The following is a 27871-nucleotide window of genomic DNA, read 5'->3' as shown; positions in this document are numbered from 1 at the left end:
TTGGCGGGGGCGGGCGGCGCGGCCGTGCCCGAGCGGCGCCGCCGACGTCAACAATAGTCCGCGGCGGCGGCGGGCGGGGAACCATCGCGGGCGGGAGCGGCGGGCGCCGCCGCGCCGAGCCGGCCCCCCGTCCCCGTCCCTCCCCATGGCGGGGCCGTACGCGCTGGGGGTGAGCGTGTACTCGGACCAGGGCGGCAGGAAATACATGGAGGACGTGACCCAGATCGTGGTGGAGCCCGAGCCGGCGGCCGAGGCGGAGCGCGGCGCCCCGCACAAAGGCGCGGCGGCGGTCGGGGCCCCGCGGGCTGCCGAGCCCCTGGCTGAGAGCGGCCGGCGGCGGGGAGCGAGCCCGCGGGCGCCGGAGGAGGCGGCGCCGCCGCTCGGCCCCGGCCCTGGGCCCGGCTCCGGCCGGCGGCCGCGCCGCTCCGTGGCCTTCTTCGCCGTGTGTGACGGGCACGGCGGCCGGGAGGCGGCCCAGTTCGCCCGGGAGAACCTGTGGGGCTTCATCAAGAAGCAGAAGGGCTTCGGCTCGGCCGAGCCCGCCGAGGTGTGCGCGGCCCTGCGCAAGGGCTTCATCGCCTGCCACCGCGCCATGTGGAAAAAGCTGCGTAAGTCCCCGGCGCTGCTGGCGCCCTCCAGCCGCCGCCGGGCCTGGGCCGCGCCGCGCCCCCCCCCCGCGCCTCCCCGCGGTGGCCGGGGGGGACAGCACCCCCTGCCCCCAGGGCCCGGCGTCCCGGGGCCGCTCGTTGGCCGGCGGCCCCGGGAGTGGTACGTGCCGCCCCCCAGTGGAGCCGCTCCGTGCCCGCCCGGGGAACGGCGGGCCGCCGTGCCGGGCGCTCCGGGGGCAGCGGGGGGGGGGGGGGGGGTACGCGCTGCGGGGCGGGGGGCTGCGGAGCTGCGATCTGCTGGCGGCGCGTTTCAAGCCGGGTCCCGACATTGGATTTTTTGGGAGATCTTCGTCTGGCTGCCGTGGGGAATTCGCATGGAAATCCCCCTCGGATTTCCCTTGGCCACAGTATCTTAAAAAAAATAATTTTAGCAAACTGGAATGTGCTGGGATGGGACAGTGTTTGTCCCCGGACTGTGCCTCGATTGCAAGTGTTCCCGCCGGGCCCTGCCAGAAGGATTTGGGATGTGGCGGGTCCATGGGGAGGACTCGTTCAGTTGCATTGTTTGAGCATCGCAGAGCAGCAGCGTTACCTGGCACAGCAAACCCGCTGGGATGCTGAGGGCGATGGAGGCTGTTGGCTTGTCTGCGTGGGGCAGGGGTTGGGCCCTACATCGGTACGGGTGAGGGGCGAGAGGGACCAGGCCGGGGACCTTGACCCCTCTGGTGCTCTCCCTTCTCCCCCAGATCAAGCCTGACTGCAGAACTGTGTTTCTGAAAGGGATTTTGTTTTTTCTTGCTAAGGCGGCAGTAGAGCGTGGTGGTGGTTTGTATATCAAGTGCAGAGTGTGTGTGTGTGTTGTGTATGCGGTCGTGTATCCGAAAGCCCCAGAAAGAGAAAATAAAAGAAGCGAACAGCATGTGAAGGCAGGCAGGCAGGTGGGAGTGGAAGACTAAAATCGGATCAGAAAGGTGGGGATGCTGACAGCTGGGTGCGGGAGGCAATCGTGGAAAGCAAGGAATTGCAGGCAGAGCACCACCCTGGGGTTTCAACCAAGTGATTCCTGGGCGGGGAGGGATTACAGTGTCAATACGGTTTCGTTTTCCTTTTTTCTTGAACAGCAAAATGGAGAAGTTGTGCAAAGGTCAGATACTGAAGAGAGATGCGGGGGAAAGGAACGGCCAGGTTGTTGGACAGAAAGGAAAGGGTGTGAGATTTAGGAGCACCAGAACGTGACCAAAGCCTTGATGCTGGGGATAGGGCAGTGAGTGGCACGAGATGCCCAGAGCTGCAGGCTTGCACGGTAAGGAGAAAGATGTGTGGATAGGGGAATGGGGCATGGGGGGCAAAGATAAGTTTAGTTTTCTAGTTGTAGTACCCCTACTCTGTTGCTTGTCACTGTGTGTGAATACAAAACGCAGAGGTGGAGCGAAGTGACAGAATGCAGGAAATACTATTTTAGTAATGAGTGTTTAGTACTGGGGTTGTGGAACCCATTCAGATTGTTGTGAGAAACAACGTAGCTCTGGCTGTGAGCATCTGATAACAGCTTTAGGTGGGCCGTGTAGTAAGTTTCTACGTCACATGTTTGGTCTTACAGACTTCCGCTGCATGTGTACAACAGCTCAAGTGTTATGGGACAGAAGCATTACTATGTCTAGTTTATAACTTATACTGTGATACAGAATCCCAGTGCGAATTCTACTTTCAGTACATAATTTTCCATATTAACATATGTAGAGCAGATTTGTAACTGTGTGTTGGTGACACTGTGGATATGAAAGGGAGACTGGGTATTTTGGTAGCCTGAAACGGGGGTGGGAGAACCGTTTGGCTGTTTGGTGTAAAGGATGGAGTTGTTACTGCTTCCAGTCGATGGCCACGGGCAGAGATGCTGGTGCTTGGCGGTTCTGTCAGCGCTGGGAAGCTGTGGGGTCATCCCAGTGGCCATCTCGTACGGTAGACAGGAAGCTCACTGATTGTAAGAGTAACGGAAAAATTAAAACAGAAAAATGCCCCTTCGTCATTGCCGATAACTTTGGGCATTAATTATGAAGTTCTCTGTGTGCTAAAGAGCTCCTGGAGTGTTAGTTCCTATTTGAAGGCCTGTTACTCAACTGGCAGGGGTAAGAAAGGTATTTACAAGGAGCATATGCGGATCAGAGGTCCCAGATTTTGATGTGACTTTACTAAGGATTGCATAGGTTTATGTTTCTTTGGCAGTTCATTATTTGTATAGCCAAGAGCTTGTTTGTAAATGTTGTATTTAACTTGATAGTATTAAAAATGTTTTTCAGCACTAGTAGGTACCATTTAGAAAGAGTTGTGTACTTCTTTGGTTATAACTCTTCCCATTAAATTTAATTGACGCAATAAAAATCAAATAATATTTTCATTTCTTGTGTAATAACAAGGTTTTTTTGTAATTCTGCTGCAAAGCTGTAATTTCAGGATTATTCTTAGAAATGTTTAAGAGTTTATGTATGTGTTCTTACCTGAAAAGCACCTGGACCACTTAAGGCAGTGCAGATTTTCAGGATAATGTTGAATTTTTAGGGTCTGTTTCTGTATTAAAAGTTTATATAGTGTTTAGGTTTTGAAAGTTTAATGAGAATTTCAGAATCAAACTAATTTGAAATGAGGTGCTGTGGTTTGACTTAATGTATGTAAGAACAGTGACATAAAAATTAAATACATTTTTATCAATTTTTGATTCTGAGAATAATTCTGAATCATGCTCAAAGAAAGACAGGAACAGAACTTCCACAAACACGCTCTGGAGCAGTTGGTGCGTTTTGTATCACACATCAACAATTGCTTTTTAGGTTGTGCCAAGGTTTGGGTTTTTTTCTGTCACAGATGTGGTATCCAGGTGTAGGATCCAGGTTTTGCTGTAACAGATCCACAATACGGGACGGGTTGTTTTAAACCAATTCTTACCCCTCTCTCCAGTCTCCCCACCAGAAGAAGGGAGACAAGAGTAAGAAGTTACTGCAAAAAAAAAGTTGTGTAAACAACTTGCAGTCCTGGAAAGCTGCATGGACTTGTCTCTTGCAACTGTCTGCTGTTGTAAGGAACAAACTAGATTATAGATCAGATGGCTTCAGATACTGCGAACAGGTGCATTCTTTTTCTTTTTTTTCTTGGAAGAGTGGGAAGTGCATCTGTTAAACTGGAATACGTGGTATTTTGTGGGCAGGGATTGTGAGAGTCTGTAATGGGCAATGTTGTTAGTACCCTGCTAGGCACATTGTGGGTTTACCTCCTACTCCCCATGCGCATCTGCCAGGTCTGTGCACTGCACTGGTTCATAAATGGTGTGATTTTCAGATCTAAGGCCCCCAGCTGCAGTGGAGTCATGTCCATCCTGGGATGTATCGATGCTCCTAGTACATAGCTTAATAACTCAGGGCTGTAAATACAGAATTAGGGACATAGGCCCGCAAGGAAACTTTGACTAACTTTGCTTTCCAAGAGAGCTACCTAGAGGTATTTCTCTGTTTCTAAAGTTGTTGAAGTGGGATGTCATCCAAGGACGTTTCAGGTCTGTCTTTGAAGTGTGAATTTTGTTTTGAGAGCTTTGTTGTAATTTCAGGATTTCTTCTAATGTGTCAACTTGTTGTGGTATGAAAAATGGGCAGTAATTTCCTCTGAGCTTATTGAAGCTAAACTCAAAACTGGATGGCATTTAATATTGTTACTTTGAAGGGATGTTACTAATGCCAGTTGTGTGCTTAAGGAAGAGCTTGTGTTTTTACTGGAGCTGGTGTGGCCAGGTAGGGAAGGAAGTGTTAATGTCTGTTTTTAAATAAGAATGGCAGCTGGAGCTGATGCTTCTACCAAAGGAGGAGTTTAACAGGGTATTACTTTTAACTGTTAATTAGTATATGTTCTCCGTTAATTTGTTAGAGGAGAAAATGCCTTTTGATCATATCTGATCGTTTGGACTATTGCTGTATCTTATAAAAGAAATATAGGGCTTTTTTTTAAAGTCAAAACTGTATTTTGGTTTGTATCATGCATCGAAAGACAAGAAAAAGAATAGTCTTTAAAAACAGCATTTGGCGAGTTTTTCAGCATCATGGTAGTACGTAGGAAAGGAATTGAGCAAGAAAGAAAACTTTTCTTGATGCTAGTGTTCTGTGTATGTTTGTTTTTAGGGGTGTGTATAGTTTGCACTAAAAAGTTATTTATTTTTTTCGGATGAATAAAGGGAAAGAAAAGGTGCAGCCAAGTCCGATGTCACGAAGCAAATCGCTTTACACTTCCTGTCCTAGGCAGCAGGTGACAATTTGAATTTGCCAGCTGACATGCCAGCTACAAAACCAGTAAAGTTACAAAAGTGAGCAAAGGGTAGTGTTTTTCAAGTGGAGGGGAAAAAATGTTTTAGAAAGATGTCTTACAGCTGAAGTTACAAGATTAATAAAAACATGCTCCTGATATGCAGAAGAGTCAGGTAAGTGACTTTGATTTTAATACTTGAACTCAGAAGAAAACTGGGGAGTTTTGACACTTGTGTTAATTTCTGATGAGACACGATGTCTAAAGAAAGGAATATGCTATGCTATATGTAATACTTATCTCTAAACAAGAGCAAGGCAGAAACTAAAATCTCGTGATGATAAGCAGATCTAATTTCTAGTTCTGCTGGAGCCTAAAATCTGAGGCTGCTGTATCATTCTTTTTTCTCACAAGTGGGTGATTTCACTCTCTATGCTCTTCATTCCCATAAAGACCAATTTGACTCTCTAATATATTTTATTGCTATTGAGGGGTTGTTACGCTGACAGAAACTCATTAGTTGCAGCTTGTTTTCTGTTAAGTGCATGGTTGAAGTCCTTATTACCGCTTGGCTTCCTCCCTCATTTGCTTTCCATTTGGAATGTGTTAGTTTTAATATCCACAGTTAAAATTGCCAGACACAGAACTTCCAATAAGCTGATTGAATGTTTCTGGTTTTTTGGGGAAAAAAAAGAAGCTACTCCTAGGGCAAAAGTGTATTTTAGTACATAGAATGCAAAGCTAGTACTCTGTGTTAAGAGCTTAGATGTTTAGATTATGCTGGATATCTTGGTAGCTAACACTGAGGAAAGGCAACCTTTATCGTCATGCTGTCTATGAAATTCCACTGCTCCTTCAGCACGTCTTCCCTGTCTTCTCTTTCTTGCCTCGGGCATCCGAACATTGTGCAGTGGCACTAGAAGTCAAGTTCCTAATCTTTTGCTTCTGCCTAAAACATCTGAAGTTTAAAATACCCATTTTCAGAGAGAGGAAGGCCTATTTGTGTTTTGGTTTGTGTGTTTGTTGTGCCATAGGAAAATAAATAATATAGTCCTTTGGCAGCCTGGCTTGGGTATTTCCTGCAAACTGCATGTGTATCACAGTGGAATTTTTATGTTGTTCTGTGTGAGCATGCCTTGTGAAGTGCAGAAGATAGAATGTGACAAGGAGATGAGTCTCCCTTCTGAGTTTGTCTGAAGACGTGAGTGGGTGCAGTGAAGAAGAAACATGAGGTTGCTGTTGACAGTTGAAATCAACCGGTAACTAGCAACTTGAGTTGTGTTTTCTGAAGGTGCTGAAGTAGAGAGGAGGGCTGGCATGGCTAATCTTTCTTAATTGGGGTGTTGTCTCAGTCGTTCTGTGTCGTTTTGGAAGTAGATGAACTTGGCTGTGTAGACACAAATACAGACAAGAAAAGAAAAGGCACAGAAGAGAAATGTGGATTGGACATAAACAGGGGAGAGCAGTGTAATAGGAAATTAACATGTTTTCAGGGCAGAGCAGCTGAGAAAGGAGGTTTCCCTAACCATGCATAGTTCGTGCTAGTGTTGGTATTTTGAATTCAAAGGATAACTTGCAGATGTGATGTTGAGTTATACTTGAAGTCTTCCTCCAAAAGGAAATGTGAATAAACCAGCTGAGATGTTACTCAGCTTAAAATGTTGTTCGGCATATAAAAGTAAAATAGCATTTTCTTTCCTTCCGAGGTGATTGGCAATGTCTAGAGAAAATGACCTAATTTATAACATTTCCACCCCTTCGGGCAGAGCAGTGAACAGTAGATCTTAACAAAATGCTGGTTCGACCCTGTTCAACACTCAAGGAGCACATCTTCCCCCATATTCTTCTAGTGATGCTTAGAATATTAAACCAAGGGAAGCAGTTTTTGAATCCTGTCTTGGTGCTTTGATGCTGGCTTTTTATATATATGTGTGTCAAGCTGTAGCTAGGGGAGTGATGTTACGAAATCAAGGGGGACCCGAGGGCACTGGCTTGCCTGGCCATACTGTAACGTTACACAAGCCTCTGACACACCCTTCATCTTGATCTTCAAAACAATACTGGTTCCACAGAATTAAAACCAAAGGTATTTTTATTTGCTTTTTTCTCTCATTGCAGCAGAGTGGCCGAAGACCATGACCGGTCTCCCAAGCACGTCAGGAACTACTGCCAGTGTGGTCATTATCCGTGGGTCAAAGATGTATGTTGCTCATGTTGGCGATTCAGGAGTGGTGCTGGGAGTCCAGGATGACCCCAAAGATGACTTTGTACGAGCTGTGGAGGTGACACAGGACCACAAGCCGGAACTTCCCAAAGAAAGGGAGAGAATTGAAGGCCTTGGGGGCAGGTAACTGCTTTTTACTTCAGTTTTGACTTTTGGGTGCTGTCTGTGTCTTTCTGACTGAACTAGGCTTAGGTTGCTTGTTTTGGGAGGCAGGTGGGGTGAGCAAGCTGGTGAATCTCAGTCTATTTATATTCCTTCCCTGTCTGTGCTCTGTTTTTTTTTTTTTTTTTTTCTAGCTTGTTGAGGAATGAGTTAGTGAGCCACTGTTACACTGTTGGGCTTTTTGATAGTGCTTTATGTTATAAACAAAATTTTTATTTCCTGGTGGATCATGCAGCTGAGGTGTGGTTACAATTCTAAATGTTCACTGAAAACTTTGAAAGTGGAGATACTGATGTTTGACCTATTCTACATTAAATTCTGAAGAATCTGGGGGGGTTGCCTTTACATATATATGTATGAGATCTGGAATATCCATTTTGTCAAATGGTGGAAACACAGCAGTTTTGACACAAAGTAATTTCTTACGCATTCTGCATTATTCCTGAGGTGACAATGGCAGCTGCTGAGTAGGCTCTTCAAAGCTTCTGTTTAAGGAACGTAAAAAAAAATTACTAATCTTAGATTTGAAACAAGGCACTGTATTGCTGTGTTAAAACGTATGCTTAAAATGTTAGAATACTGCATTTTAATGCATATCTTTGCATTAGTAATTTTTTCACTGTCAGGAGCTGGCAGATGTTCTAACATCTTTGAGTTGTGGTTGATGCATGTTCCCTGTGACTAAGGAGGAAAGCAGGCAGGTTTGTCAGATGGCACTAATGTTTTGAGACAAACCTCAGGGCTCGCATTTGGCGTAGCTTCACAGGAGCTCTCTGTTCTCGTGTTCTACAGTACCGTACCAGATGGATGGGCACAGTTTCCTTCTCTTAGCGGTTCAGAGGCAGAGATCACTGAAGGTTTTCCTGTTGACATCATTTGAGAACCCTGTAAGCTCATTAACCTTCAGATATTTGTACCTCTAGCAGGTGGAAGTTGATCAGTTAGCTGTATTGGTGGCTTTCAGAAAGGGTAACTTGCAGATTTGCCAGGTTAGTACTTGTAAATGTATAGGTTTCTGAGTTGCGTATCTTGCAGACTGAAAGTCTTTGAAGCTTCAAAGATGCATTCCCTGGAACTTTGTATCAACAGGAAGGGTTAAATTTTAGTTTAGTTTAAATCTTTGCTTTTACTGGTTCTCCTTCTGTTTTTCCCAGGCTGGCTGTTGCAGGCTATTGTGAGGCAAATAGTAGGAGTGAGGTGGTACCATGCAGCTACGCTTATTAAAATCTCATTCATGAAAGCACATTAGGAAAAGTTAATGGGAGAGCATGGTTTCGTCTTTCATTAAAAATGGTATTTTTCATAGTAACAGTCCTGGAGTGTGGGATGAGGTCTTCCAGATAAAGACTGCAGTTAGCTTTGTGTGGTCATCAGTTGTACAAGTGGATAAGATCTGTTTTTAGGATGTGGTGTTTGTGACTTTGCTGCACTGTGCATGTGCAAGGATGGAGCTAAACATGCCCTTGTTGTTAAGGCCTTTGAAGTCTCAGGAAGTGCATCTTGAATAGCTTCAGTATGAGGAATCTTGCGGCTGTTCCAGAGCTGCTTGGTTTCTAATTACCAATGGCTGTTCCTTGGAGAAAAGCTAGCTTTGAAGTATCTAGTTCTTAACTTGGTTGAGACCAAGCTTTGCTAATTCCTTGTTTCATTCCCATTTCTTCCTTGATGGCGCATACTCTCTCTGTTCATTCTTCCCAGCTGCCCCTGCCCAACAACAGCTGCCCGGTTTACTTGCTCTGTAACTTCTTTGACCCTTCTAACGCCATCTGTGAGAACTAAAGGTGGTGCTCAGTGCCTTAGAGCAGGTGTTAACATTCAAATGCAGAGCTGTTTCTTCCTGTCTCCTGCTTTCACAACACAGCAGCTATGAACAATTCCTCTTTTATATCTGCCTCATGTTGGTGCACCAATAAAGAAGTCTCTACAGAAGGCGGCTCCTTTCTCTTATGTTTTTTCAACTAGACTTTGGTGCTCTTTACTGTCAAACTGGCAGAAGGAGAAGACCGAAGGAGGAACTACAGGGTATTTCCACCCAAGTGAGCTGATGCTGATGGTCCTCGTCTGAGGAAAGCAAATTCAGTTCTGCTTTTAAAAAAGATACTCTTGCATCTGGTTGTTGCAGCCGGGCAGAATTTCTTCCAGGTCTTCATTCCCCTGCTTTTTCTTTTCTTCTGCCCTTTCTCACTTCTCCCTTGGGCTTAATATGGAATGAAAGTATGAAAGTGATACCGTATGTTTTGAAATATTTGTTTGTGCTGTGGACTTCCCTGAGGATGCTGTCATTATTGTCCATATTTGCTGTTTTAACTGGTTCTGTGTCCATTGAAAGCAACTTTCATGCTTTCATTTCCATTCCTTTTTTTAACTCCTGCCTCTTTCTGATGTTTTTAGTGTGATCAACAAGTCCGGTGTGAATCGTGTCGTTTGGAAGAGACCTCGTCTGACTCACAATGGCCCTGTGCGCCGCAGCACTGTCATTGACCAGATTCCATTCCTGGCAGTTGCTAGAGCACTTGGTAAGTCATGTTGGTGTTTGGAAAGTGAGACAGCACTGCATACAGGCCACCAGAACTGAATTACACCCTATTATATTTTAGAGGGATTTACTCACTTGCTGTGATTACAAGGGCTTCTGAAACCTGGGCCTTTTAAAAGTATTTTTAATACAATATGGATTTTGTTTTTCAAATCAAGCTGTAGAAGGTGTCATTGGTGAGTGAAGGACTTGCTCTACAACATGCAGGATTTTCAATGTCAGTCCTACAAGGCTGGTGCTTCATTTCTGTTGCAAATAAAAATGCACAAAGCAGTATGTGTTTCCAAGATGGAGAGTATATTTATTGTTTTCTTACTGAAATAACAGGACTGTAATTTTTGACTAGGTCGTTGTAAGTTTTGCTGCATAGCATCCAAATTACTCTGGTCTTCCTTTTGTTGTGAATCTGTTTTCTTTCAAGGCTTAGCATAGAATGACCAAAGGGCTGAAACTGTTGCCTTTGTGAGAGTATTAGTAATGGGAAACTATCTTTGAGGAACACTTTATTCAAAGGACAAAAAGGCATTTTAAAGTACCTAGCAAACTTGGTATGAGTGGTTTTGGGGAAGTATTTAGTAACTTAATCCTTGGATACTAACACTCATGGGCAAGAGGTGTCTTCTGCTCAGTTTTTTTCCTTAAATTCCAGTGCAGAATTCCAGTGTTCTGCAGTTCATTTTGTTTCTGTCCTCCGTTTGCCCCAGTGAAGAATCCTCTGTCCAGATACCACCCCCAGTATAGATTCAGTTTTTTTGTAAATGTGGTACATGTTTTTACCTGTGAAAACTGTTCTGTGACTTAATTTCTTCTTGGCAAGCTTGACAGTTATGTGGTGGTGTTGTCAGTGTTCCTAGATCAGCTGGCAGTGTGTCATGGGAACAGTCTGTTCCTGGGACCATGATCGTCTTGATAATTGCGTAGCATTACTGTGTCTTATTTCAGAGGCAGTGCTGTCTGTTTCACATGGGTCTGTCCAGTGTTAGGAAGAATTTTGCAGTGATAACTAACATTGTAAAAGATAGTTATATATCAAGCAAGGAGTCGTAGGGGGCTAGGTGGCTGAACGGTGATCTTTTAATAAAAACAGAACTTTAATTTTGTGGACATTTTTCTCTGTTTCTTAAAAGCCTTTATTATGTTATATTTTAGGCAAGATAGATGCTTATTTTATGGTTAGTAAAACTGACTCGAGAGTTTGAGTAAATCCTTTGGAGTTAATAAATGAGTAGCAAACAGATCTTCATCCACTGAGCAACATGTACCCCTCTGCAAAAAAGGGGAGAAGAGAGATGTGTTCCTCCTAGATTACAAAAAACATAGGCTTAATTTTGATGAATCTTTCATTCCTGTGATTGCGAGTTTGTTGTCTAAATAGCTCGATGACTTTCAATTCGATTCCTTTTAGCGAGTTCAACACAAGGATTTGGCCGGGTCTTGTGTGCAGATGGGAATTCAAGGAATGATGCATCTGTTAGCTCCCTATTGCATTCTTTTCTGTTACGTGGATGAAGAGGATTACTGGAGAGTTTAAGGTCCAAGAAACAAGAGCACTTATCTCTTTAACATATCTTAGTTTCAAAAGCAGATTTGAAAGCTTAAAAAGAGGGCTTTGACACATTCAAATCATGGAGAAACAGACTTACAACGTGACAGTGTTTCAGTGTTTGCTTGCTCAGGGAGCCTCCGTAGCCTCTTCACATGCACTTCTGAGGAGGTATGACAAACCTCCTGGAAAAAGGAACACAGCTGCTTCGCTCCGTAGGACCCAGATGGTGCACAGACGCTCACAGTTTGGAAACAGGATTTAACTTCTTTCTGAGGCCAACATGCCCATTACGCTGCTTACAAAAGACCTACCATGACTAAAGCCATTTGCATTCATGCTGTTGAGGCCTGCTCGACCTCTTGGCTGGTTCCCAGATTGCTACCCTGGTTGGCACAGCACTGCTGTGTTGGAGCCTCTCCAAGCGGAGTAATAACTGTCAGTGTTGACGTATACTGGTTACCAGTACTCTAGTCAATCCTACTAAGATGTAGCACAGTGATTCTTTTTGCTAAGTCCAAACTCAGTTGTTGTTCTTGATAGAAATCCCATACAGATCCCAGACTGGACAATAATTTTGAGTAGGAGAGCAAGAAGCTCTTGACACTCTGCCCTGCACCGTGGAGAGAAACTTAAGAGTTGTGAATTTACAGTCTTTAAAAGCGGGAAGATTGTCTGATGAAACCCCCTAAAATTTAGAACATGGGTGTCCTTTGTAAGTTTGTCTTTCTCTTACAACACTTTAAAGTATTTTGGTGTAGTCTCATCCCTCACCCATTCCTTAAGTCTAGCACTCATTTTAAGGAGTACAGCAAGGGCTTTAGAAATAGCAGGAATAAAAAAACACCGTGGAAGAGTATTGCATTGGTCAAATATTTGGACAGCAGGAAGAATACTGGTGCAGTGGAAGTCCTGGCCAGATCAGTTCTGTTGACATTCCCTGTACTGTTCTGATTGTCTGCAGTGTCTTTCTGCCCTAAAACAAGCATTTGTGGTATGCACTTTTTATTACTGCTGCTTCTTGCAACTGTAGTGGCTGCATTTAAGTAATGTTTGATTTATTTATAGCCCCATAACAAGTCAGAAATACTTAGGCTTCATATTGTCTCTATAAAGTATCTGTATGCTGCTTTTACTGTATCCAGGTTTTTTAAGTCTTCTAATATTTTAAACTGTAGCAGAGTATTCTGCGTTTTAAGTACAGCTACTTCTGCTAACCTTTTCTGGGTGATGAAAACATCTTTCTTTATACCAGTTTGCCTTGTAATAGATACTTAAGAATCCCGTGCAATCTCAGAACTGTTCATGTCAAGACTTGCTGCTCAAGCTGATCAGAAGAGCATTTTGTTTCCTTAGAGTGTAATCATTTAAGTCAGTTTCCTCGCACCCCTAGTTTCATGGTAACTGTCCATTTTATATGCCTGTCTCTAAAACAGGTGTGAGGTAACTCAAATTACTTCAATCCCCTTACATAAGGCAAGGCTATGAGTGTGCAGATCAATGGATACCATGGAGCAGATGCTTGGGGGCAACAACCCATCGTGTAACCTGCCTGTGTGTTTCGAAGGGTCTGTGTGTGTCATTGCATCGTGTGTTAGTTATTGTCTCCCTGCGGAGACGGTAACTCCATGTGGCACTTGGGAAGGCGTTGTAGGCTCCTGTGAACGTGCTTCCATGTGCATGTCTTGGGGAAAGAGTGCTGAGAGAGGAAATAACCTGCTCTGGGCGTGTATAACACAATAGCCAGATACACGCTAGCAGAAAGGTTACATTTCAGCTATACTGTCTGTCTAAGTTAGACCTGCTTCTGGGATGATAAGCAAAATAAGTGTGTAAGACTATGTATGTTTCATTCTCATTGTGGAAAAAAGGAATTAAGAGTTTTGATCTTTGGAAACAGATTTTGAAGTAAAATCTGGCTGTGGGTGTAACTTTCAGAGACAGTATACAAAGTAGGGGGAGTATAGAAAAACTACAGTCTGAGCTCTGAATATCTTAACGGTATAACTTGCAACAAGGACAGAATGTAGAAACAGGTAGACAAATGGTGTGATTAATCACTGAGCTTTGTAGGTTGTAAGTGTAACTTAAACATGTTGTAGTTTAAGTGGCTATTTAAGTTCTTATCCCCAGCTGTCTGCCAGCCTGATTAAGTTGACTGGTAATGTATGGTGTGATGGCAGAAATGGGTCTTGATTGTTTTTTAAATCATATGGGATCTCTCTTGCTGGTAAATTAGTTCAGGTCTAAACCCAGTAAATCTTTTATTGACTCTGTTCCCTCCTCCTCCCCTTTTCTTGGGAACTAACCTAGAGCCAAGATCTGCAGCTGTCCAAAGGGTTATGTGGTAAGGGATTGCCTCGCAATATTGTAGCTGTTTGGTGTCTGTGTGGGGCTTTAAATTAACAAATGATGAAACCTGAACCAAGAACCCATTAGTTAAACAACTCACTCATGTGGCAACATGAAGTATCTTTTCCCTTCATGTGGAAATATAATAGACTCACCCCTATACTTCAGGTGGAGTGGCCTTTACCATACAGATTTGACTTCTCCTAAGAACATGAATTTCCTGCTGACCTCTTAAGAAGAGTTATGTACCAAGCAGTGAATGTTCAATGTATAGCTGCTACGAGAAAGCTGTCTCTGACAGTGCCATTACTGGGTGCCAGAATTGTTTTGTGAAGCTCTCTGAACATGCATACCATGAAACCCTAGAGAAGAGGGTATGGCTGACCTCAAATGATACAAGTAGGCTGCTGTATAAGGGTTTAGGGTTTTTTACATGCATTTAGCTATTTTTTTTTTAAAGTTTACCAAATAGAATGGGCACAGTTGCAACACAGTGTCTGCTTCTCAGTTCTTCCTTCCTGCTCACTTGTAGGTCCCACCATGGAAGATCAGTCATGTTGAATTGCGTAAGCTAGTAATTTGTATTTAAGTACTGCAAGGCATTTTCCAGGTTTTAGTGATAATTGCTTTTTTCATTTTATCTATATAAAACCAGACAAACCAGATGCATTTGGGATTCTAGTCTTGTCCTAGGGATGTCTTGCTCTAGCTCGTATAATCATCTTACCCTCAAGACAAAATATATATATGTATGCCTGTACAAAATGCAGAGTATGTACTTTGTGGGTATCTGTTACATGTCATATGGCGGTGTGTGTGGGTCCATGTAGCTCAAGTAAGAAAGTCTGGGGCTCCCCCTTACCCCCCTTGGCAGATTGCAGGTCTGTACACATGCCTCTCTTGCTCTCTCTTCTTTGGCAATGTAGAAAAGCAGTAATAAAACTTTTCTGCTAAAGGCAGAGCTTTATCCAGGTTTGGTCAGTGCGTTCTTCTGCCTTACCCCTTGTTTTCGGCTAAGCAAATGCTGTCTAGGATTGTCTTTTGAGGCTTGAAATTCCACCTTAGTATTCATTTGAAGGATTTAATTCAAGGCTAGAAATTGTGAGAAGCTTTTTGTGTGCCATTTCAGCTCCTCACCTCTACTTTTGCACACTAGTTCTTCCAGGCTTTTCTCATGCAACGTGCTCTGGCATAGCCCTAGACAAACACCTTTTTTTTTTTTTTTCCTGTCTTGCCTGTGATTTTGCTAACTTACAAGCAGAGATGAGCAGTCACGTTGAAGACTGCCTTATGAGCAGCTTTTAATTCACCACCCATTTAAAATGGAATCATTTGTTTAATTTGCTGTTGAAATACAGTTCTTTTGCCTGTGCTTTCCTTTTCTACATAGTGTTGAGGGGTGGCATTCTTTCAACAAGTTTGACTGAAGTAGGATGTAAAAGAAGCTCCTAAAAAAAGTACTCCTAAAGCAGCAGTGGAAGTTTTAAAGCCTCAAGTGCTTATGTGTTAAGTTTTCTGCTTGCTGATACCTTCAATTTGTCCCCATCCCTCATCATTCCAGCGTTGTGTGAATGGGACATTGCTTTGCACTCCACTTTACACTGCTGTGAAATGCCCTCTTGTGGCTGTAGGACTGGGTTGCCATGAGTTCTGCTGAAAATGTTTCCTCCCCAGCTCGGTCTGGAGTGGTTACTGTCTGGATCCTTGCTGAGATTTGTCTCGCTTCCTAGCGGTGCTGCCCCATTGGGAGTGAAAAAAGGAAGTCCTGCAAGTTGTCTCTTTGTACTAACAGACCTCTTAGATAAAACTTTGATTTAAAAAGATCTGGGATTAATCAAACTGGGGTTTTGTTTTGGACTGATTTATAGAAGTCAACTTTTCTTTCCTCTATTAAAACCAAAAGATATTTTTGTATTTGAAACAGCGTGATCCAGAAACAGAAATGAAAGACTTGATTTATATGACTTCTGGACATACTTTTGCTATAAGAAGGCTTTGGGCTTAATTTAATCCAGTCTACTTACATGATGGGTGTTTTTGTTTGTAACTTCAGTTACTTTCCTGGCAGCAGTTGAAATACAATACAAAAAAAAAGTTTTTTTTATTGTATTTTAAAAGGTAATAGTAAGCAGGTAAGATAGACTGCATTTTGATATATTCTTACAGGTAGGTAAATAAAGTTTCCTACTCCTTTATGATTTCAAACATCTATTTTTCATTTTGTAAGGTGTAGTGTCATTTTTGTGTAGACCTCTGTATATTATTCTGGCTTTGAGTTACGACTAAGAAACAGATACGATTTTTCTGGAAGATATGGAAGGAATTACACTATTAACATTGGTTTGGAAAAGAAATATGCAAGTCTTACACCAAAAGAAATATTCCTGGTCTGTAAGATTTTGGAGAACAAGATTGTTAAAGGTTTTGTGAATGTCTGGGTTTTAATTCGGAACAAAAATAGTATGGCTCAAAGTCAAGTCTGAGAACCTGGCATTCCAGTTCTGTAATACTAGCCTTTGGCATATCACATCATCTTGCTATCTTGGCTTCCCCGTCTGCTAAAGGGTCACTTGTCTGTCTTCTTGCTTTGGGACAGAATTAAAGATTTCAGAGCACTTTGAAATGCCTAGGAAAAAGTGTACTCTGCTTTTTGGCTTACTTCTGTCTCCCTTTTTCTTTCCCAGAATTGTGACAGAGGATGCCATGTAAAGTGACTCTTCCCAAGTTTGTCATATATTCCTCAGCTGCTATGGATGCTGTGCTCTCCAGCTGGCCAGAGAAAGATACGCAGCTGACATTGGTATTCTGTCTGTGCAGCAGCTCTAAAAAGCATGGACTTAAATCTGTGGTGCTCTGCCCTTTAGGAAAAAAAAAACAAAAAGTACCTCACCCTAGTGCCATGGGTTGGCCTTTGCTGGCTTGGAGTTGAAGGATCTGTGAGAAGTATTTTTGAAGTGAAATATTCTTTATGCAACACTCTTCTACCAAGGATCACTAGCCAGCTTGATTGGTCTGAGTTTGTGGGTTTCTGGGAGTTGACTGGTAGATTAACACTGAAGGCAGTTTTCCCTGTTCTTTAAGGCAGTCACAAGTACTGTTGTTTCCTTTGAGGCTGAGGGAGGAAGAATCTGGATTTTTCTGTATGCTTCAGGCTTCAAGCATACTCAGTAGAAATTTTCCTGGCTCAAAGAAAGAAGGTTTGGCCGTTTTTTTTTTTCTTTCAATTTGTGACATCTAGAGCTCCATTTAGCTTTCAGTAGCTCAAGACTTGCCTGGAGTTGGTCAGTTAATACCTGACTGTGCTTCAATGCTGTTCCATCGTACAACTTTGTAAATAAGTTATTGTGCATTTCCTAGCTTTTTGAGATTGAATAGATGATGAGTACAGTTGAATGTAAAACTCACGATGAGTCTGTTCTTGCTGTACATTTACAGCAACCTTGGAATGCTGCTTTGACAAGAGGAGGTGCTACAAGAGATTATTTCAAAGAATGCATTTTGCAAAAAAAACTAACCCCAAACCAAAAACCAGCACGTTTAATAAACTTAGTCTTTGAAGCTGTGAGTCCTTGAACTAGTCTAGCTCTGCTTCAGCATTTGCTTTCAGGAAAAATTACTTTCCTCTTGTGATGTCTAATTTTCTCTCTTTTCTTCACCCCCCTCAGTTAAGAATGATGGTAGTACTGTAGAAGTGTAGCTTAGTTGCAGACTTGCACATGGACTTAGCCAAATATGTGGACTACTACTATCAGGTAGCCTGGTGGTAGTTCTAAGGCAGACCCAGCTGTTAATCCTGATTCAAGCCCACACCTCAGTGTAGGGTTCCAGTGTGGCCCTCAGAAGGGCAGCTTGTTGTAGAGGAGGGACACTGGCGCTGGAAAGCTTTCAGTGGCAGCTAGGAAGGTTGAGGTCCTGGTCAGGGGTTTGGCCTGTGATTTGTGATGTGTGGATTCATCATGAGTGTTCTCAGAATCTGTGTGCCCTTGAGGAAGTTTTTAATCCTTGGAGTCCTCCTTACAGCCAGAGTGGTATTCCTGATTATGCCCACGAGGACCTTTCTTCCCCTTGGAGGAAGAACCTCTGAAATCAGTACGATTATCACTCAGCTGTTTTCTGGGGAAGAGCAGCAGATGGGCATGATGACATGTATGTAGATGAACCAAAATTAAATAGCATCAGGTTATTTTTATCATACTGCACAGTATTTTTAATAAAAAATGATTCAACTAATAACATTTGTCACTCCTAAATGAGTATGAACAAACTAGCAAATAAAAGCATAAAAATATTATGTGTGTTGGAAACGGATGCTGCCACCGATTCCAAGATCTGGTTGTTGTAAGATCCCAAGCTCTTGTTTATTTTACCTGCTGTGTCTGTGATAGACATGATGTGAAGATCGCTCAGTGCATGAAGACTTTTTGTGGCAATTCATATACAATAATTGCTGTGCTGGAGTTCAGCTCTTCTGTTAGAGTATTGATCTCGCTGCCAGCTGGCTGGCTTTGTTGAGTCTGTGGAGGGAGAGTGCACCTCTATACAAGCAGGCTTGGCTTTTAATTAGCACTTATTAGAAGCATGTGTTTCTGCCTGCTGCTGCTGCAATGAAGGTGAATTGGTGCTTTAATGAGGATGGACCATCCTGCTTGCTATGGTGAAGTGGAGTAATTGAGTTGAAGTATTCCCTTTCCTGATTCTGGAGAAGTCTTTTCAACTGGTTGATAGCTTAAGGCAAAGCTAATGGAAGGAAGCAGGAAGACAAAAAGCTGATTTATTATCTTTAAAAGGGTGGTGATGGATGCGGAAGAAGGCTACAGGCATGCTTTCTGAAGCCAGCAAAAAGCAGAGGGAAAAAAAACCCTGACAAAACCTTACTCGTAAACTGGAGTTCTTAAGCTTCTGTATGCTTTTCAGTTCTGACATTTTAATCGATTTCTACTTCTAAAGCCATGTGTTCTGCACAGGAAAATGTAGCCAGTGCTTGCAAATAATGTTACTTTTTGTTGCTTGTCACTATAGGAAGTCACTATATAAAATAAAGAGAAGGTGTTAGTGCAAATTAATACCATTCTTGATTTAAAGGACCAACCTTAGAAAAAGGTTTTATTTTTTCAAGTATACTTGATAAATTAAATTGACATAAATTGATATGGAAGTGCATTTTTCTGATGGAGTGGTTTTCACTTGAGGATGGTTTGGAGGAAACACTCAAACCAGTAGTTGTTTTGATTTGAATGTGTTAGTCTGATTCAGTTCGGGCCATCGTTACTGGTGACATGACGCCAAATACATTTGCATAGCGAGAAAGATTTAAAAATAGAAAGGTTCGCTGCGTGAGGCTTTGCGAGGGAGAAGCTTTAGCTCTCATTTTCTGCTTTCCTGCTGGAACCCAGGCACTACTTGTGTTCCTGTGGCTACTTTCCAACTCCAGAATTTGGCACATGGTGTTCAGCTGGAAAGACGCTCTAACACAGCGCTGCATGGCTTTGAAAGCAATGCTAATGCTGTGGAAGGAGGAGGAATGCGAAATAGAAATGAGGAGAGGCTGAAGCCTTTCCTCTATTCCTTTGCCCTCTTCCTTTGTTCCTTCTCTGTGGCACCTGCATGCACAAACACACGCACAGCAAGATATAACCCTGGCTTTTTTGTATTGCTTGTGGAGGGGCTGTGGAGGATCTCGGGTTTTAAAGAAACAAAGGGCAGTTTAGCAGCTTGAGTGTGAAAAGGTGAGGTTTTTTAGTTTGCGGGGGTTTTTTGTTGTACGAGCAGGACTTGGTAGGGTGTGCAGGGCAGTGTATCATAGTGATGCTGATATAAGTCTAATACTGTATGTGACACTGGGGAGGAAAGAAGGTAGTATGTGATTCCGCCTCCACCTGCAACCTAGTCCTAGAAACTCTACCGTGTACGAGACGGGAGGATTCTGCTTCCAGTATTTCAACTACCAATAACTGAAAGGGCAGATTTCTGCAAGTTTGGTGTGGGTTCAACAAAGTAAAGGCTTTACTTGTTTGACATCTGTTGTTGTTCAGATAGGTTTTAGTTTGGATATTGAGGTTTCACTGTTTTCTAGGTATTAATGTACTACATTTCCCCTTTTTTCTGAAAATGTTAGTTTCTAAGAGAGTAGAAGGTCTTCTATAAACAAAGGTTGGTTTGAATGTGGTTTTATTTACGTTGCTACGTATTAATAAATATGATTGGAAAGCAGCAGCAGATCAGTGATTGCGCTGAAATCACTTTGTATTACTGTTGGGGATTTGAGGCTGGTGGTAATTGTTTTCATGGGAACATTTTTCTGTAGTTTCCAGGATTGGTATTTTCATGTGTAACAATTCAAAAACATTTTCTTCTTGTCTAGGTGACCTTTGGAGCTACGACTTCTACAGTGGTGAATTTGTTGTGTCTCCTGAACCTGACACTAGTGTGCACACAATTGATCCCCAGAAGCACAAATATATTATCCTTGGCAGTGATGGACTGTGGAACATGATCCCACCTCAAGATGCTATCTCCATGTGCCAGGATCATGAGGAGAAAAAATACTTCATGGTGAGAGCAGCAGCAATAAGTCATTGTGCAAATTTAATACTTTTTTGCTCTAAAAATTGGTTAGTGTGGCATGTATGAACAGTACCTAACTGGTGGTGTTTAGGCATAGTCATAGTTTTGCCACAAGACAGATGTAGTTACAATGTGGCTGATACTGTGCTTGCGTATATGCACGTATGATACTGTGCATGTTAACAATCTTTAAATTATTTGGTGGCTATTTTGGGGAAATTTTACTACCAGGATGGTATCTGTGAGTAATAAAGATGGTAACATGTTCCTTTTCTAAGGTGGTTATACAAAATATTGTCTGAAATTTAATTCACATTAAGATGCGTGTTACAATGCAGATAACTGTTTATTGTTTTTTATACTATTTATACAAAGTCTGAATTAAAGTTTTCTCTGGTTTATTATAAAAAACAGTTTGAGAATTTATGTAGTAGAGCATCTGAGCATCAGATACTAAATAGTATTTAACCCCCTTGAGAGACTTTTAGAAAGACTGTAGGATGTTATGGCCAGGCTATTTATGCAAGTCACTGCATTGGTTTTATGGTTTAAATCACTCATAGATACATGGATTCTACCATAAACTGATTTTAAAGTTACATTTCACTTAGAAGAAAGATATATTTCAATGGATACTTCCTCTTGTGTTTCTGAATCACATCACTTTAGTACATGATATATAGGAATATATATCTCAGGCTGTGCCACATAAACTGTCCACCTTCCATGTATAAAGTGAAGTGGACCTGACTGCTTTCTCTCTCTGTCCCTTTCCTCTAACGTAAAGGGAGAGCACCGACAGTCTTGTGCCAAAATGCTAGTGAACAGAGCGCTCGGCCGGTGGAGGCAACGCATGCTTCGTGCAGATAACACTAGTGCCATCGTAATCTGCATCTCACCGTTGCAAGACAGCAAAAGCAACTTGGAAAATGAAGAAGAATTGTATCTCAACTTGGCAGAGAGTCCCTGCTATAGCAGCCCTGATATGAATGTCATGACACCCTCCCGCTGCTGTACCCCACCTGTCAAGGTAATGGGTTTCTTTCAGTGTTTTACTGAAATGTTCCACTTTTGAGTGTGGAGCCCACTAAATAAGTATCAATATCCCTTTTCTTGCCCTAGCAGTCATTTCTTTCTGTGTAGCTCACTGCGACAGGTGGGACTGGCGCCAATGGTGTAGTCAGACCCTTGCCAGTAACTGAAGTAATACTTTTAGAAACTACTGGGCTGTCAACTTAAACCACTATTTAATGTTGCTTTTGGTTTTTGGGTTTGGTTGTGTTGGGTGGGTTTTTTTGCTAACTGCAGTGGACTAGGCAGTATGTATGGCTACATAATACATTTCAGTTGTAGGACAGTACTTGACAGCAATTACCTGACCATGTCCTCAGTACTTCCATGTACAAAGCTTTGGAGACTGGATGAACATTTAACGTTTCTTAAAAGACTTTGGAACACCAAAGGCAGAGTATTAAATTATGAATTTCTCAGACATACAGTTTTTGTAACTCTTAAAATCCAGATCATTTAAGAATAGTTGTTGATCTCTATTCCCTCCTTAACATAAGAAATTATTACTATAACCTGATGCCTATAGTTTGCACGACTTTAAATGCACTGTTTCTTAAAGGTAAGTTTTCAAAGATCCTCCACAAAATCAGAAGTAGGCTATTGAAAGGGAGGACTCAAACTGTGGGGATCAGAAGTTTAAAAAAGAAAAAAACCCCAACACATCTCTTTAGAGAATAAGGTTGGGCTACGGTTTTCTTTCCTACCTTGCCATGTACTTGTGTAGCTTGCACAGGTGATCAATTTCAGACTGTTTGTGGATGTGTTCTTAATCTTGGTGTGGTTTGGTTTTGTTTGGCTGTAGTGTTTAGTTGTTTGGTTTTTTGTAAGGTAACCAAAGGGATGATGTATTCAAATGCCCATTGCTGTAAAGAATGTTTTCTTTCTGGATCAGGAAAACTTATTATCTTCCTCTGGTTGATTTAATGGTCTTTGTTAGAGGAAAAGACATTATAATACAAGGTCTTCCTTCAGGTTAGAAGTTTTAACCATTAACAAAAAGCAGAAGTTGGTATTCAGAAGTTGGTGGGGATCTTTTTGTTCTAAGAACTACAGTGTAGTTATGAGTGGATGTTTGCTTCAGTAACTACCAGCTGCTTCTGATTTAAGTAGCTGTCCTTTGATGTTCTGCAGTATCTTTGGATAACTCTCCTTTGGGCAAAGTGAAAAGAGTAAAAATTAAAAAGGGAATCCTTAACATTCCCTTGGTAGAAACAAGCTGCTAATAAAATGGCAAGCTTAAACTTTGTCTCCTTCCTTTACATCCAGTGTAGCAAAGCATATGAAAAGAACTTAAAATCTAGTAAAATCTTGAGTGCAGAAAAATTCTTTGCATTCTAAATAATCCTGAACTTTTTAAGTTGTACCATATGTTTTGTGTGTGATCTATTATCGGTACTCACTGAATAAACATTGAGCTGTATTGACTGCAAGATGTCCAGGAAGCAGAATTTCTGGATAAGGACTTAATCGGAAAAAAAATATATATTTTTTTTCTCCTTAAGATTCCCTCTCCCCATTGATGTAGATTCTGTTAACTGTGATATGTGAATCTAGATAAATTGCAGCAGGCATTCACAAAGAATGAAAAGATCAAAACTTTAGACAACTAGAAACTTTTGTTTGCCATGTAGATAAGGCCTTACATTTTTTTTGCTTACTGTGCCAAATGCAAAAGACATTTTTTACTAGCTATGGGTCTTCATTGATAATATATGTATAAATTCTATTTTAATGCAAAAGTTATCTCTCTTTTGGATTAAAATAGAACTGGTGTTGCCAATTTAAAAACAGATACTATTTTCTTAGTACTTGTATTTATTAAGAGTACTAATGTAACAGAGGTTTCTGCTTTAATAACAACTATCTAGCTGTCCTCACAGACTACCTGTGATTATCAGAAGTGTGAAAAGGAGGCTGAAAAGGTCATTGCACCGTTAGAACAATTTTGAAATACTTCAGGAAAACCCAAATGTCTCCAGGCAGATCATAATAAAGGAAATGTCTTAGCAGTTGTGTCTCCATGTATGTTTTTTTTGCAAAACAAAAACTTTGTGTAGGTACCTGTAAATACATTTGCTAACTACACCTAAGCAATGTTATCTTTTTCACAGTACAAAGATGTTTAGCAGTTAGAGCCACAAGGAAAAGAAAACCCCATTTCCATAAAGTTTGGTTATGTAATGGCTGGACTTGTTGGCTTTTCATTTATATAGCAGTCTGGCTTCATGGGAGCCTTCTAGGTAAAACTAAGTGCATGCAGGAGCACTGTTGGCTCAATGTTTTCTTTAAAATTATGTGAAACATAATAGAGGCATTTGGGACTCCCCGCAAAAATGGTCAAATACATTGTTTCTTAGGCCTTGCCTCAGACATTAAATGGTAGCCTTATAGCAAGGTGCCAGTTTTCTTATGAAGCACAGCCACATGACTATTTAGGAATATGCTTTTTGGAATTTTTTTTCTGATGGTGGTAACTTGTGAGAGATTCAGGAAGTGCCCTTATTTCATGATACTTTGTGATCCTAGTGATACTGTCAACCTCATGGGAGGGAAAAGCCCCATTTTGTTGATTACACAAAGGGAAGTATGGCAATAGATGACTACCCATTTGCAAAACCTTGCATAAATACCTTGATACATAGAGCTACAGGTAAATACACTTAAATTTAGGTTGGTAATTAATTCATCTTCTTACAAAATTATTGTTGAATTTAATTGAAAAGGAATCATCGTAGTTTCTGTAAAGAAACCAGAGGTGATTCCCCAGATCAGTTAGAGCTCCTGGAGATTGTGGCAGGATTATAGCCCAGAGAGGACAGATCAGCAAAAACACGAGGTGGCAACAGAAAGGATATTCGTGCCTGTTATCTTCAGAGAACTGAAAGAAGCACGAATAGCCTTGACTCTTAACAGCTGCTACCTTCCAAAACAATTAATTTGGAAATGGATGGAGACCAAAGTTTCTCAATTAAACAGAAGTATTTCTTAATTGCATATCCTTCTGGCAACAATTACTAATACCAAATCAATATTCCTGAGGCCAGTGCTAAAATCTGATTGGTTAGATTGCTGAGAAATGAAATTTGTGATTCATGTTTTATTTTTCTTGTCTTGTTACATCACTCTTTAGCAGTCCATCTGACTTTGTTTGGCTTCCCTAAGCCTTGTTCAGTCTCATCTAATTTGTACCATGCAAAAGCTGTTGGCAATAACAGCCACAGTGTTATGTGTCTTGCACAACAAAAGCATAAAACCTAAGTCGTGGCGAGAGACGCAATTCCAAAAATTAAATTGAGCAGATTAAGTAGCATTGCCAGAGCTGTTCTCTGTGTGTTATCCAGCTTTCTTAGGGGTTCTGCAACAAAAGAGGTGAAGAATAACCTCCAGAATACCATCCATAAAGGTCTTTTGTCTTGTGTTGCTACATATAGGAAGAGAGTATTATCTAGATGGTTTTACTACACATAGGGAGAAACAGGGGAGTAGAGGGGAGTGGAAGACTACGTCTAGATGCTAGAAACAATTCTGATTATTTTTTCTTTTGGTGTGCATTTTATTAAACCTTAATATTAGATTTTTCAAAAGTGCTGAGCAGTCATGGATCTCTTCTTGAAGTTGAACTGAAGTTGTTCTGGGTTGTGACTTCAAAAGCATCTATTTATTCACCTGAGATGTTACATTGACTTACTTCCTGATTCAGCTGTGTGTGCATTTGAGTTTTCAGCACAGTATTTTCTTAAAACAGTTATCATCATTTGCCTTAGGTTGATGGTATGTAGAGTAATGCGGCCTTGAAATTTACTTTTGAAGGACTTGCCAAGTAACTAGGGATTTCTTCACAATTAAATCTTTAATAAGGTCATGATTCATATATTTAGGGTACTGCATAAATACTAATTTTCATAATCCCCCTGTGGATAGTGAAAGCAAGTATTGTCCCCATTTTCCTATTGGTAAAACTGAGAACGAGGCAAAAGCACTTATCAAAGGCTGCAGGAGAGATGAGTAGCTGAAGGTATGATTAGAGTTCAGAAAGACCCTGGTTCTCAGGGCATCGTATTAAGCAGCTTCTCTTCAACATACAGAATGACTGCGCTTCGTGCAGAGTGGCTGGATGTGCTAGGAGGAATGGAGCTGCTTTCTTTACATGTTGTAGAGCATAAAGCTAGGCAATAAAATGTGTTACTTCACATAGCAAACAGTAACTATTCTCAGAATAGCTTTGTCCGATGCTCTACCTTTCTGTATGCAATCAGGACACCTACCATGAAGAGTTTGTCAATGTCCTTGATAATCTGGTTATGCAGTAACTAAGACTTCTACATGTAACAAAGGTCAGAAGACTTTTTCTGCTATTTGCCACAATAGTGTTTGGCTACTGGTGACATATAAAATCCTCAAAAGGCAGTATAGGTGCATGTATCACAGTGTCTGAAGGGGGGAAGTCATGTCCACATGCTGGAAAATGCTACTTATGAGAATCATAGCACAAAGATTGCAGGCACTGCCACATGGCTTCCTAAATTAACAGCAGATGCATGCAGATTCCTGAGCATTTTATAGCAGCCAAAGCGAAGGTACACAGGCTGAGTAAGTCTGGGCAGCCCTCTGAATGAAAAGATTACACATCTGCCATTATGAGACACTTGCAAATTGGGTGACTGAAGTAAATGCTTTTATGAAGTTGGTGTGCACAAAATACCAAGTTTGGACCCACAGTCTGAATTAGTTTTCACCTCTCAGTGTGGAGAAAAGATAACTGTTTTGGAGTAGGAGTCTTCTGTCTCTGACAAGGTTTAGAGAAGTTCTGTCCCACACTATCTCCACTCTCGAAGGATAATGCAGGTCAAATAATTATATTTATGCCTAAATTTTTTTTTCTTTTCCCTCAGCTTTCAGAAGATGATCCATGGCCACGACTGAATGCTTCTGAGCCTATTCCTCCCCTCACACATAGCAACATGATCTCGGAAAAATACTTGGAGCTGCCAAATGAGATTGCCAAAAGCAATTTATCTTCATCAGGAGCCACCCCAAAGGATTCAGGCCCCCAGGAGGAGAAGTGCAGCAAAGCGTTGGCTTTGAGGATACATGAATCCTACAATAATGGTTTGTCGGTCAGTCTCTCCCCTTCCAACTCCGCAAATTCAGGCACGGACCAAAAAGGCTTCAAGGTGTCCAGCAGTGGCCAAACAAAAGCCCAAGATGCAGAGAGGACACCCACAGCAAACTTTAAAAGGACATTGGAAGAATCCAACTCTGGCCCAGCTATGAAGAAGCCAAGACGTGGCCTGAGTCGAAGCATTAGTGTCCAGCCAGAAGGCATGTCCACAACTCCACAGCGCAAAAACTCAAACAAGCTGACCATGCGACGCAGCCTGCGGGGTCAGAAGAAGCTCAGCAATTCACTCTTCCACCCGCCCAGGAAAGCAGTCTGTGTTTGCTGAAGGGCATTTGTGTAAGGAAGTGTATTTTGGTCTGGTTAGAATTTTAAAGTTGGTGCAGAAGTTTGAAACTCTTCCTGTTTATCTTTTTTTAAAGTAGAAACTTTTTTTGGTATTGAACAGCTTTATCCCAGCCTTGTACTTGCTTGTATTATAACTGTGAATTTTGTAGATGTGTAGGGTATAAGTTACTGTAAAATGTGTGTAAATTTGTATTCCTTCATATAAATGTAGTCTCTTTTTTTCCTTGTATAATTGTTACAGCGGGGCTAAACCTTGTTTTAAAGAAAAATAATCCTTTTTGTTAATTTACTAAAGTCATGAATTTGTATACGCTTCTTGTGATGAGAATTTCACAACTTTTTAACTAAAGTAAATTATTAAACAGAATGGAAGATATGTATTTTCGTAGTACTATACGTTCCACCTGAAGTGTGTCTTTTAGAGAATACACTAGGTCTATATTTTTTTTTTAAATTTTAGATTTCTCTACTCAGAAATGAAAAGTATGTGGAAGCAGAGATGTTGAGTCTTGCTTTACACAGCTCAATGTCAATTTCTTCATGTTAATTAAAATACTATGCAGTATCTTATTTAGTTGTATTTTTTGTAACATTAATCGTCAAAGTATTTAGCAAAAAAGTGTGTGTTTTAAAACTCCAACTCCCAAAAGCATCCTATAAAGCCATTCCCATCCCTTGTTATAAATGATGGCATTTATATCCAGGCATAAAAGTATGCCCTACGGAGGCATGAATTCTCTGCTATTCCAATACTGATGGTGCTGCTAATACCTTTCAACATAAGTTCTTAAATTATTTTATGACTATTTTCATTGAGTATGTGGACCATGTGTATGTTCACCTAAATAAAACACATGAAAACTTGATGGGGGTGCATTTTTTTTAATGTCAAGCTTAAGGTCTGTTGAGCATATTTATATTTTGTATTAATTAAAAATCTAATAATTACTCTCCCCTTCACAGTGGCTACGTGGCTTGTGAAACAAGACACCGCACATAGTTTTATTATGGAACTGGTCTTGGCACTTTATACTGACTGTTTAACCATAGCAATATATAACCT

At 41.4% G+C, this 27871-nt stretch overlaps 1 protein-coding gene across 1 annotated transcript; it reads left to right on the top strand.

Moving 5' to 3' along the window:
• On the top strand, positions 1–27672 carry PPM1D (protein phosphatase, Mg2+/Mn2+ dependent 1D). Its single transcript, XM_040618762.1, has 6 exons — positions 1–608; positions 7008–7236; positions 9667–9791; positions 20068–20258; positions 21058–21300; positions 26234–27672. Exons 1-6 carry the CDS (start codon positions 146–148, stop codon positions 26786–26788), a joined length of 1806 nt encoding a protein of 601 aa, XP_040474696.1. The 5' UTR covers positions 1–145; the 3' UTR covers positions 26789–27672.
• Positions 27673–27871: the final 199 nt, after the last annotated feature.

This window comes from Falco naumanni, chromosome 1 (assembly GCF_017639655.2).
Source record: "Falco naumanni isolate bFalNau1 chromosome 1, bFalNau1.pat, whole genome shotgun sequence".
Classification (NCBI taxonomy): Eukaryota; Metazoa; Chordata; class Aves; order Falconiformes; family Falconidae; genus Falco; species Falco naumanni.
Note: the sequence above shows the minus strand (reverse complement) of the source record. Positions and strands in the feature narration are given on the sequence as shown.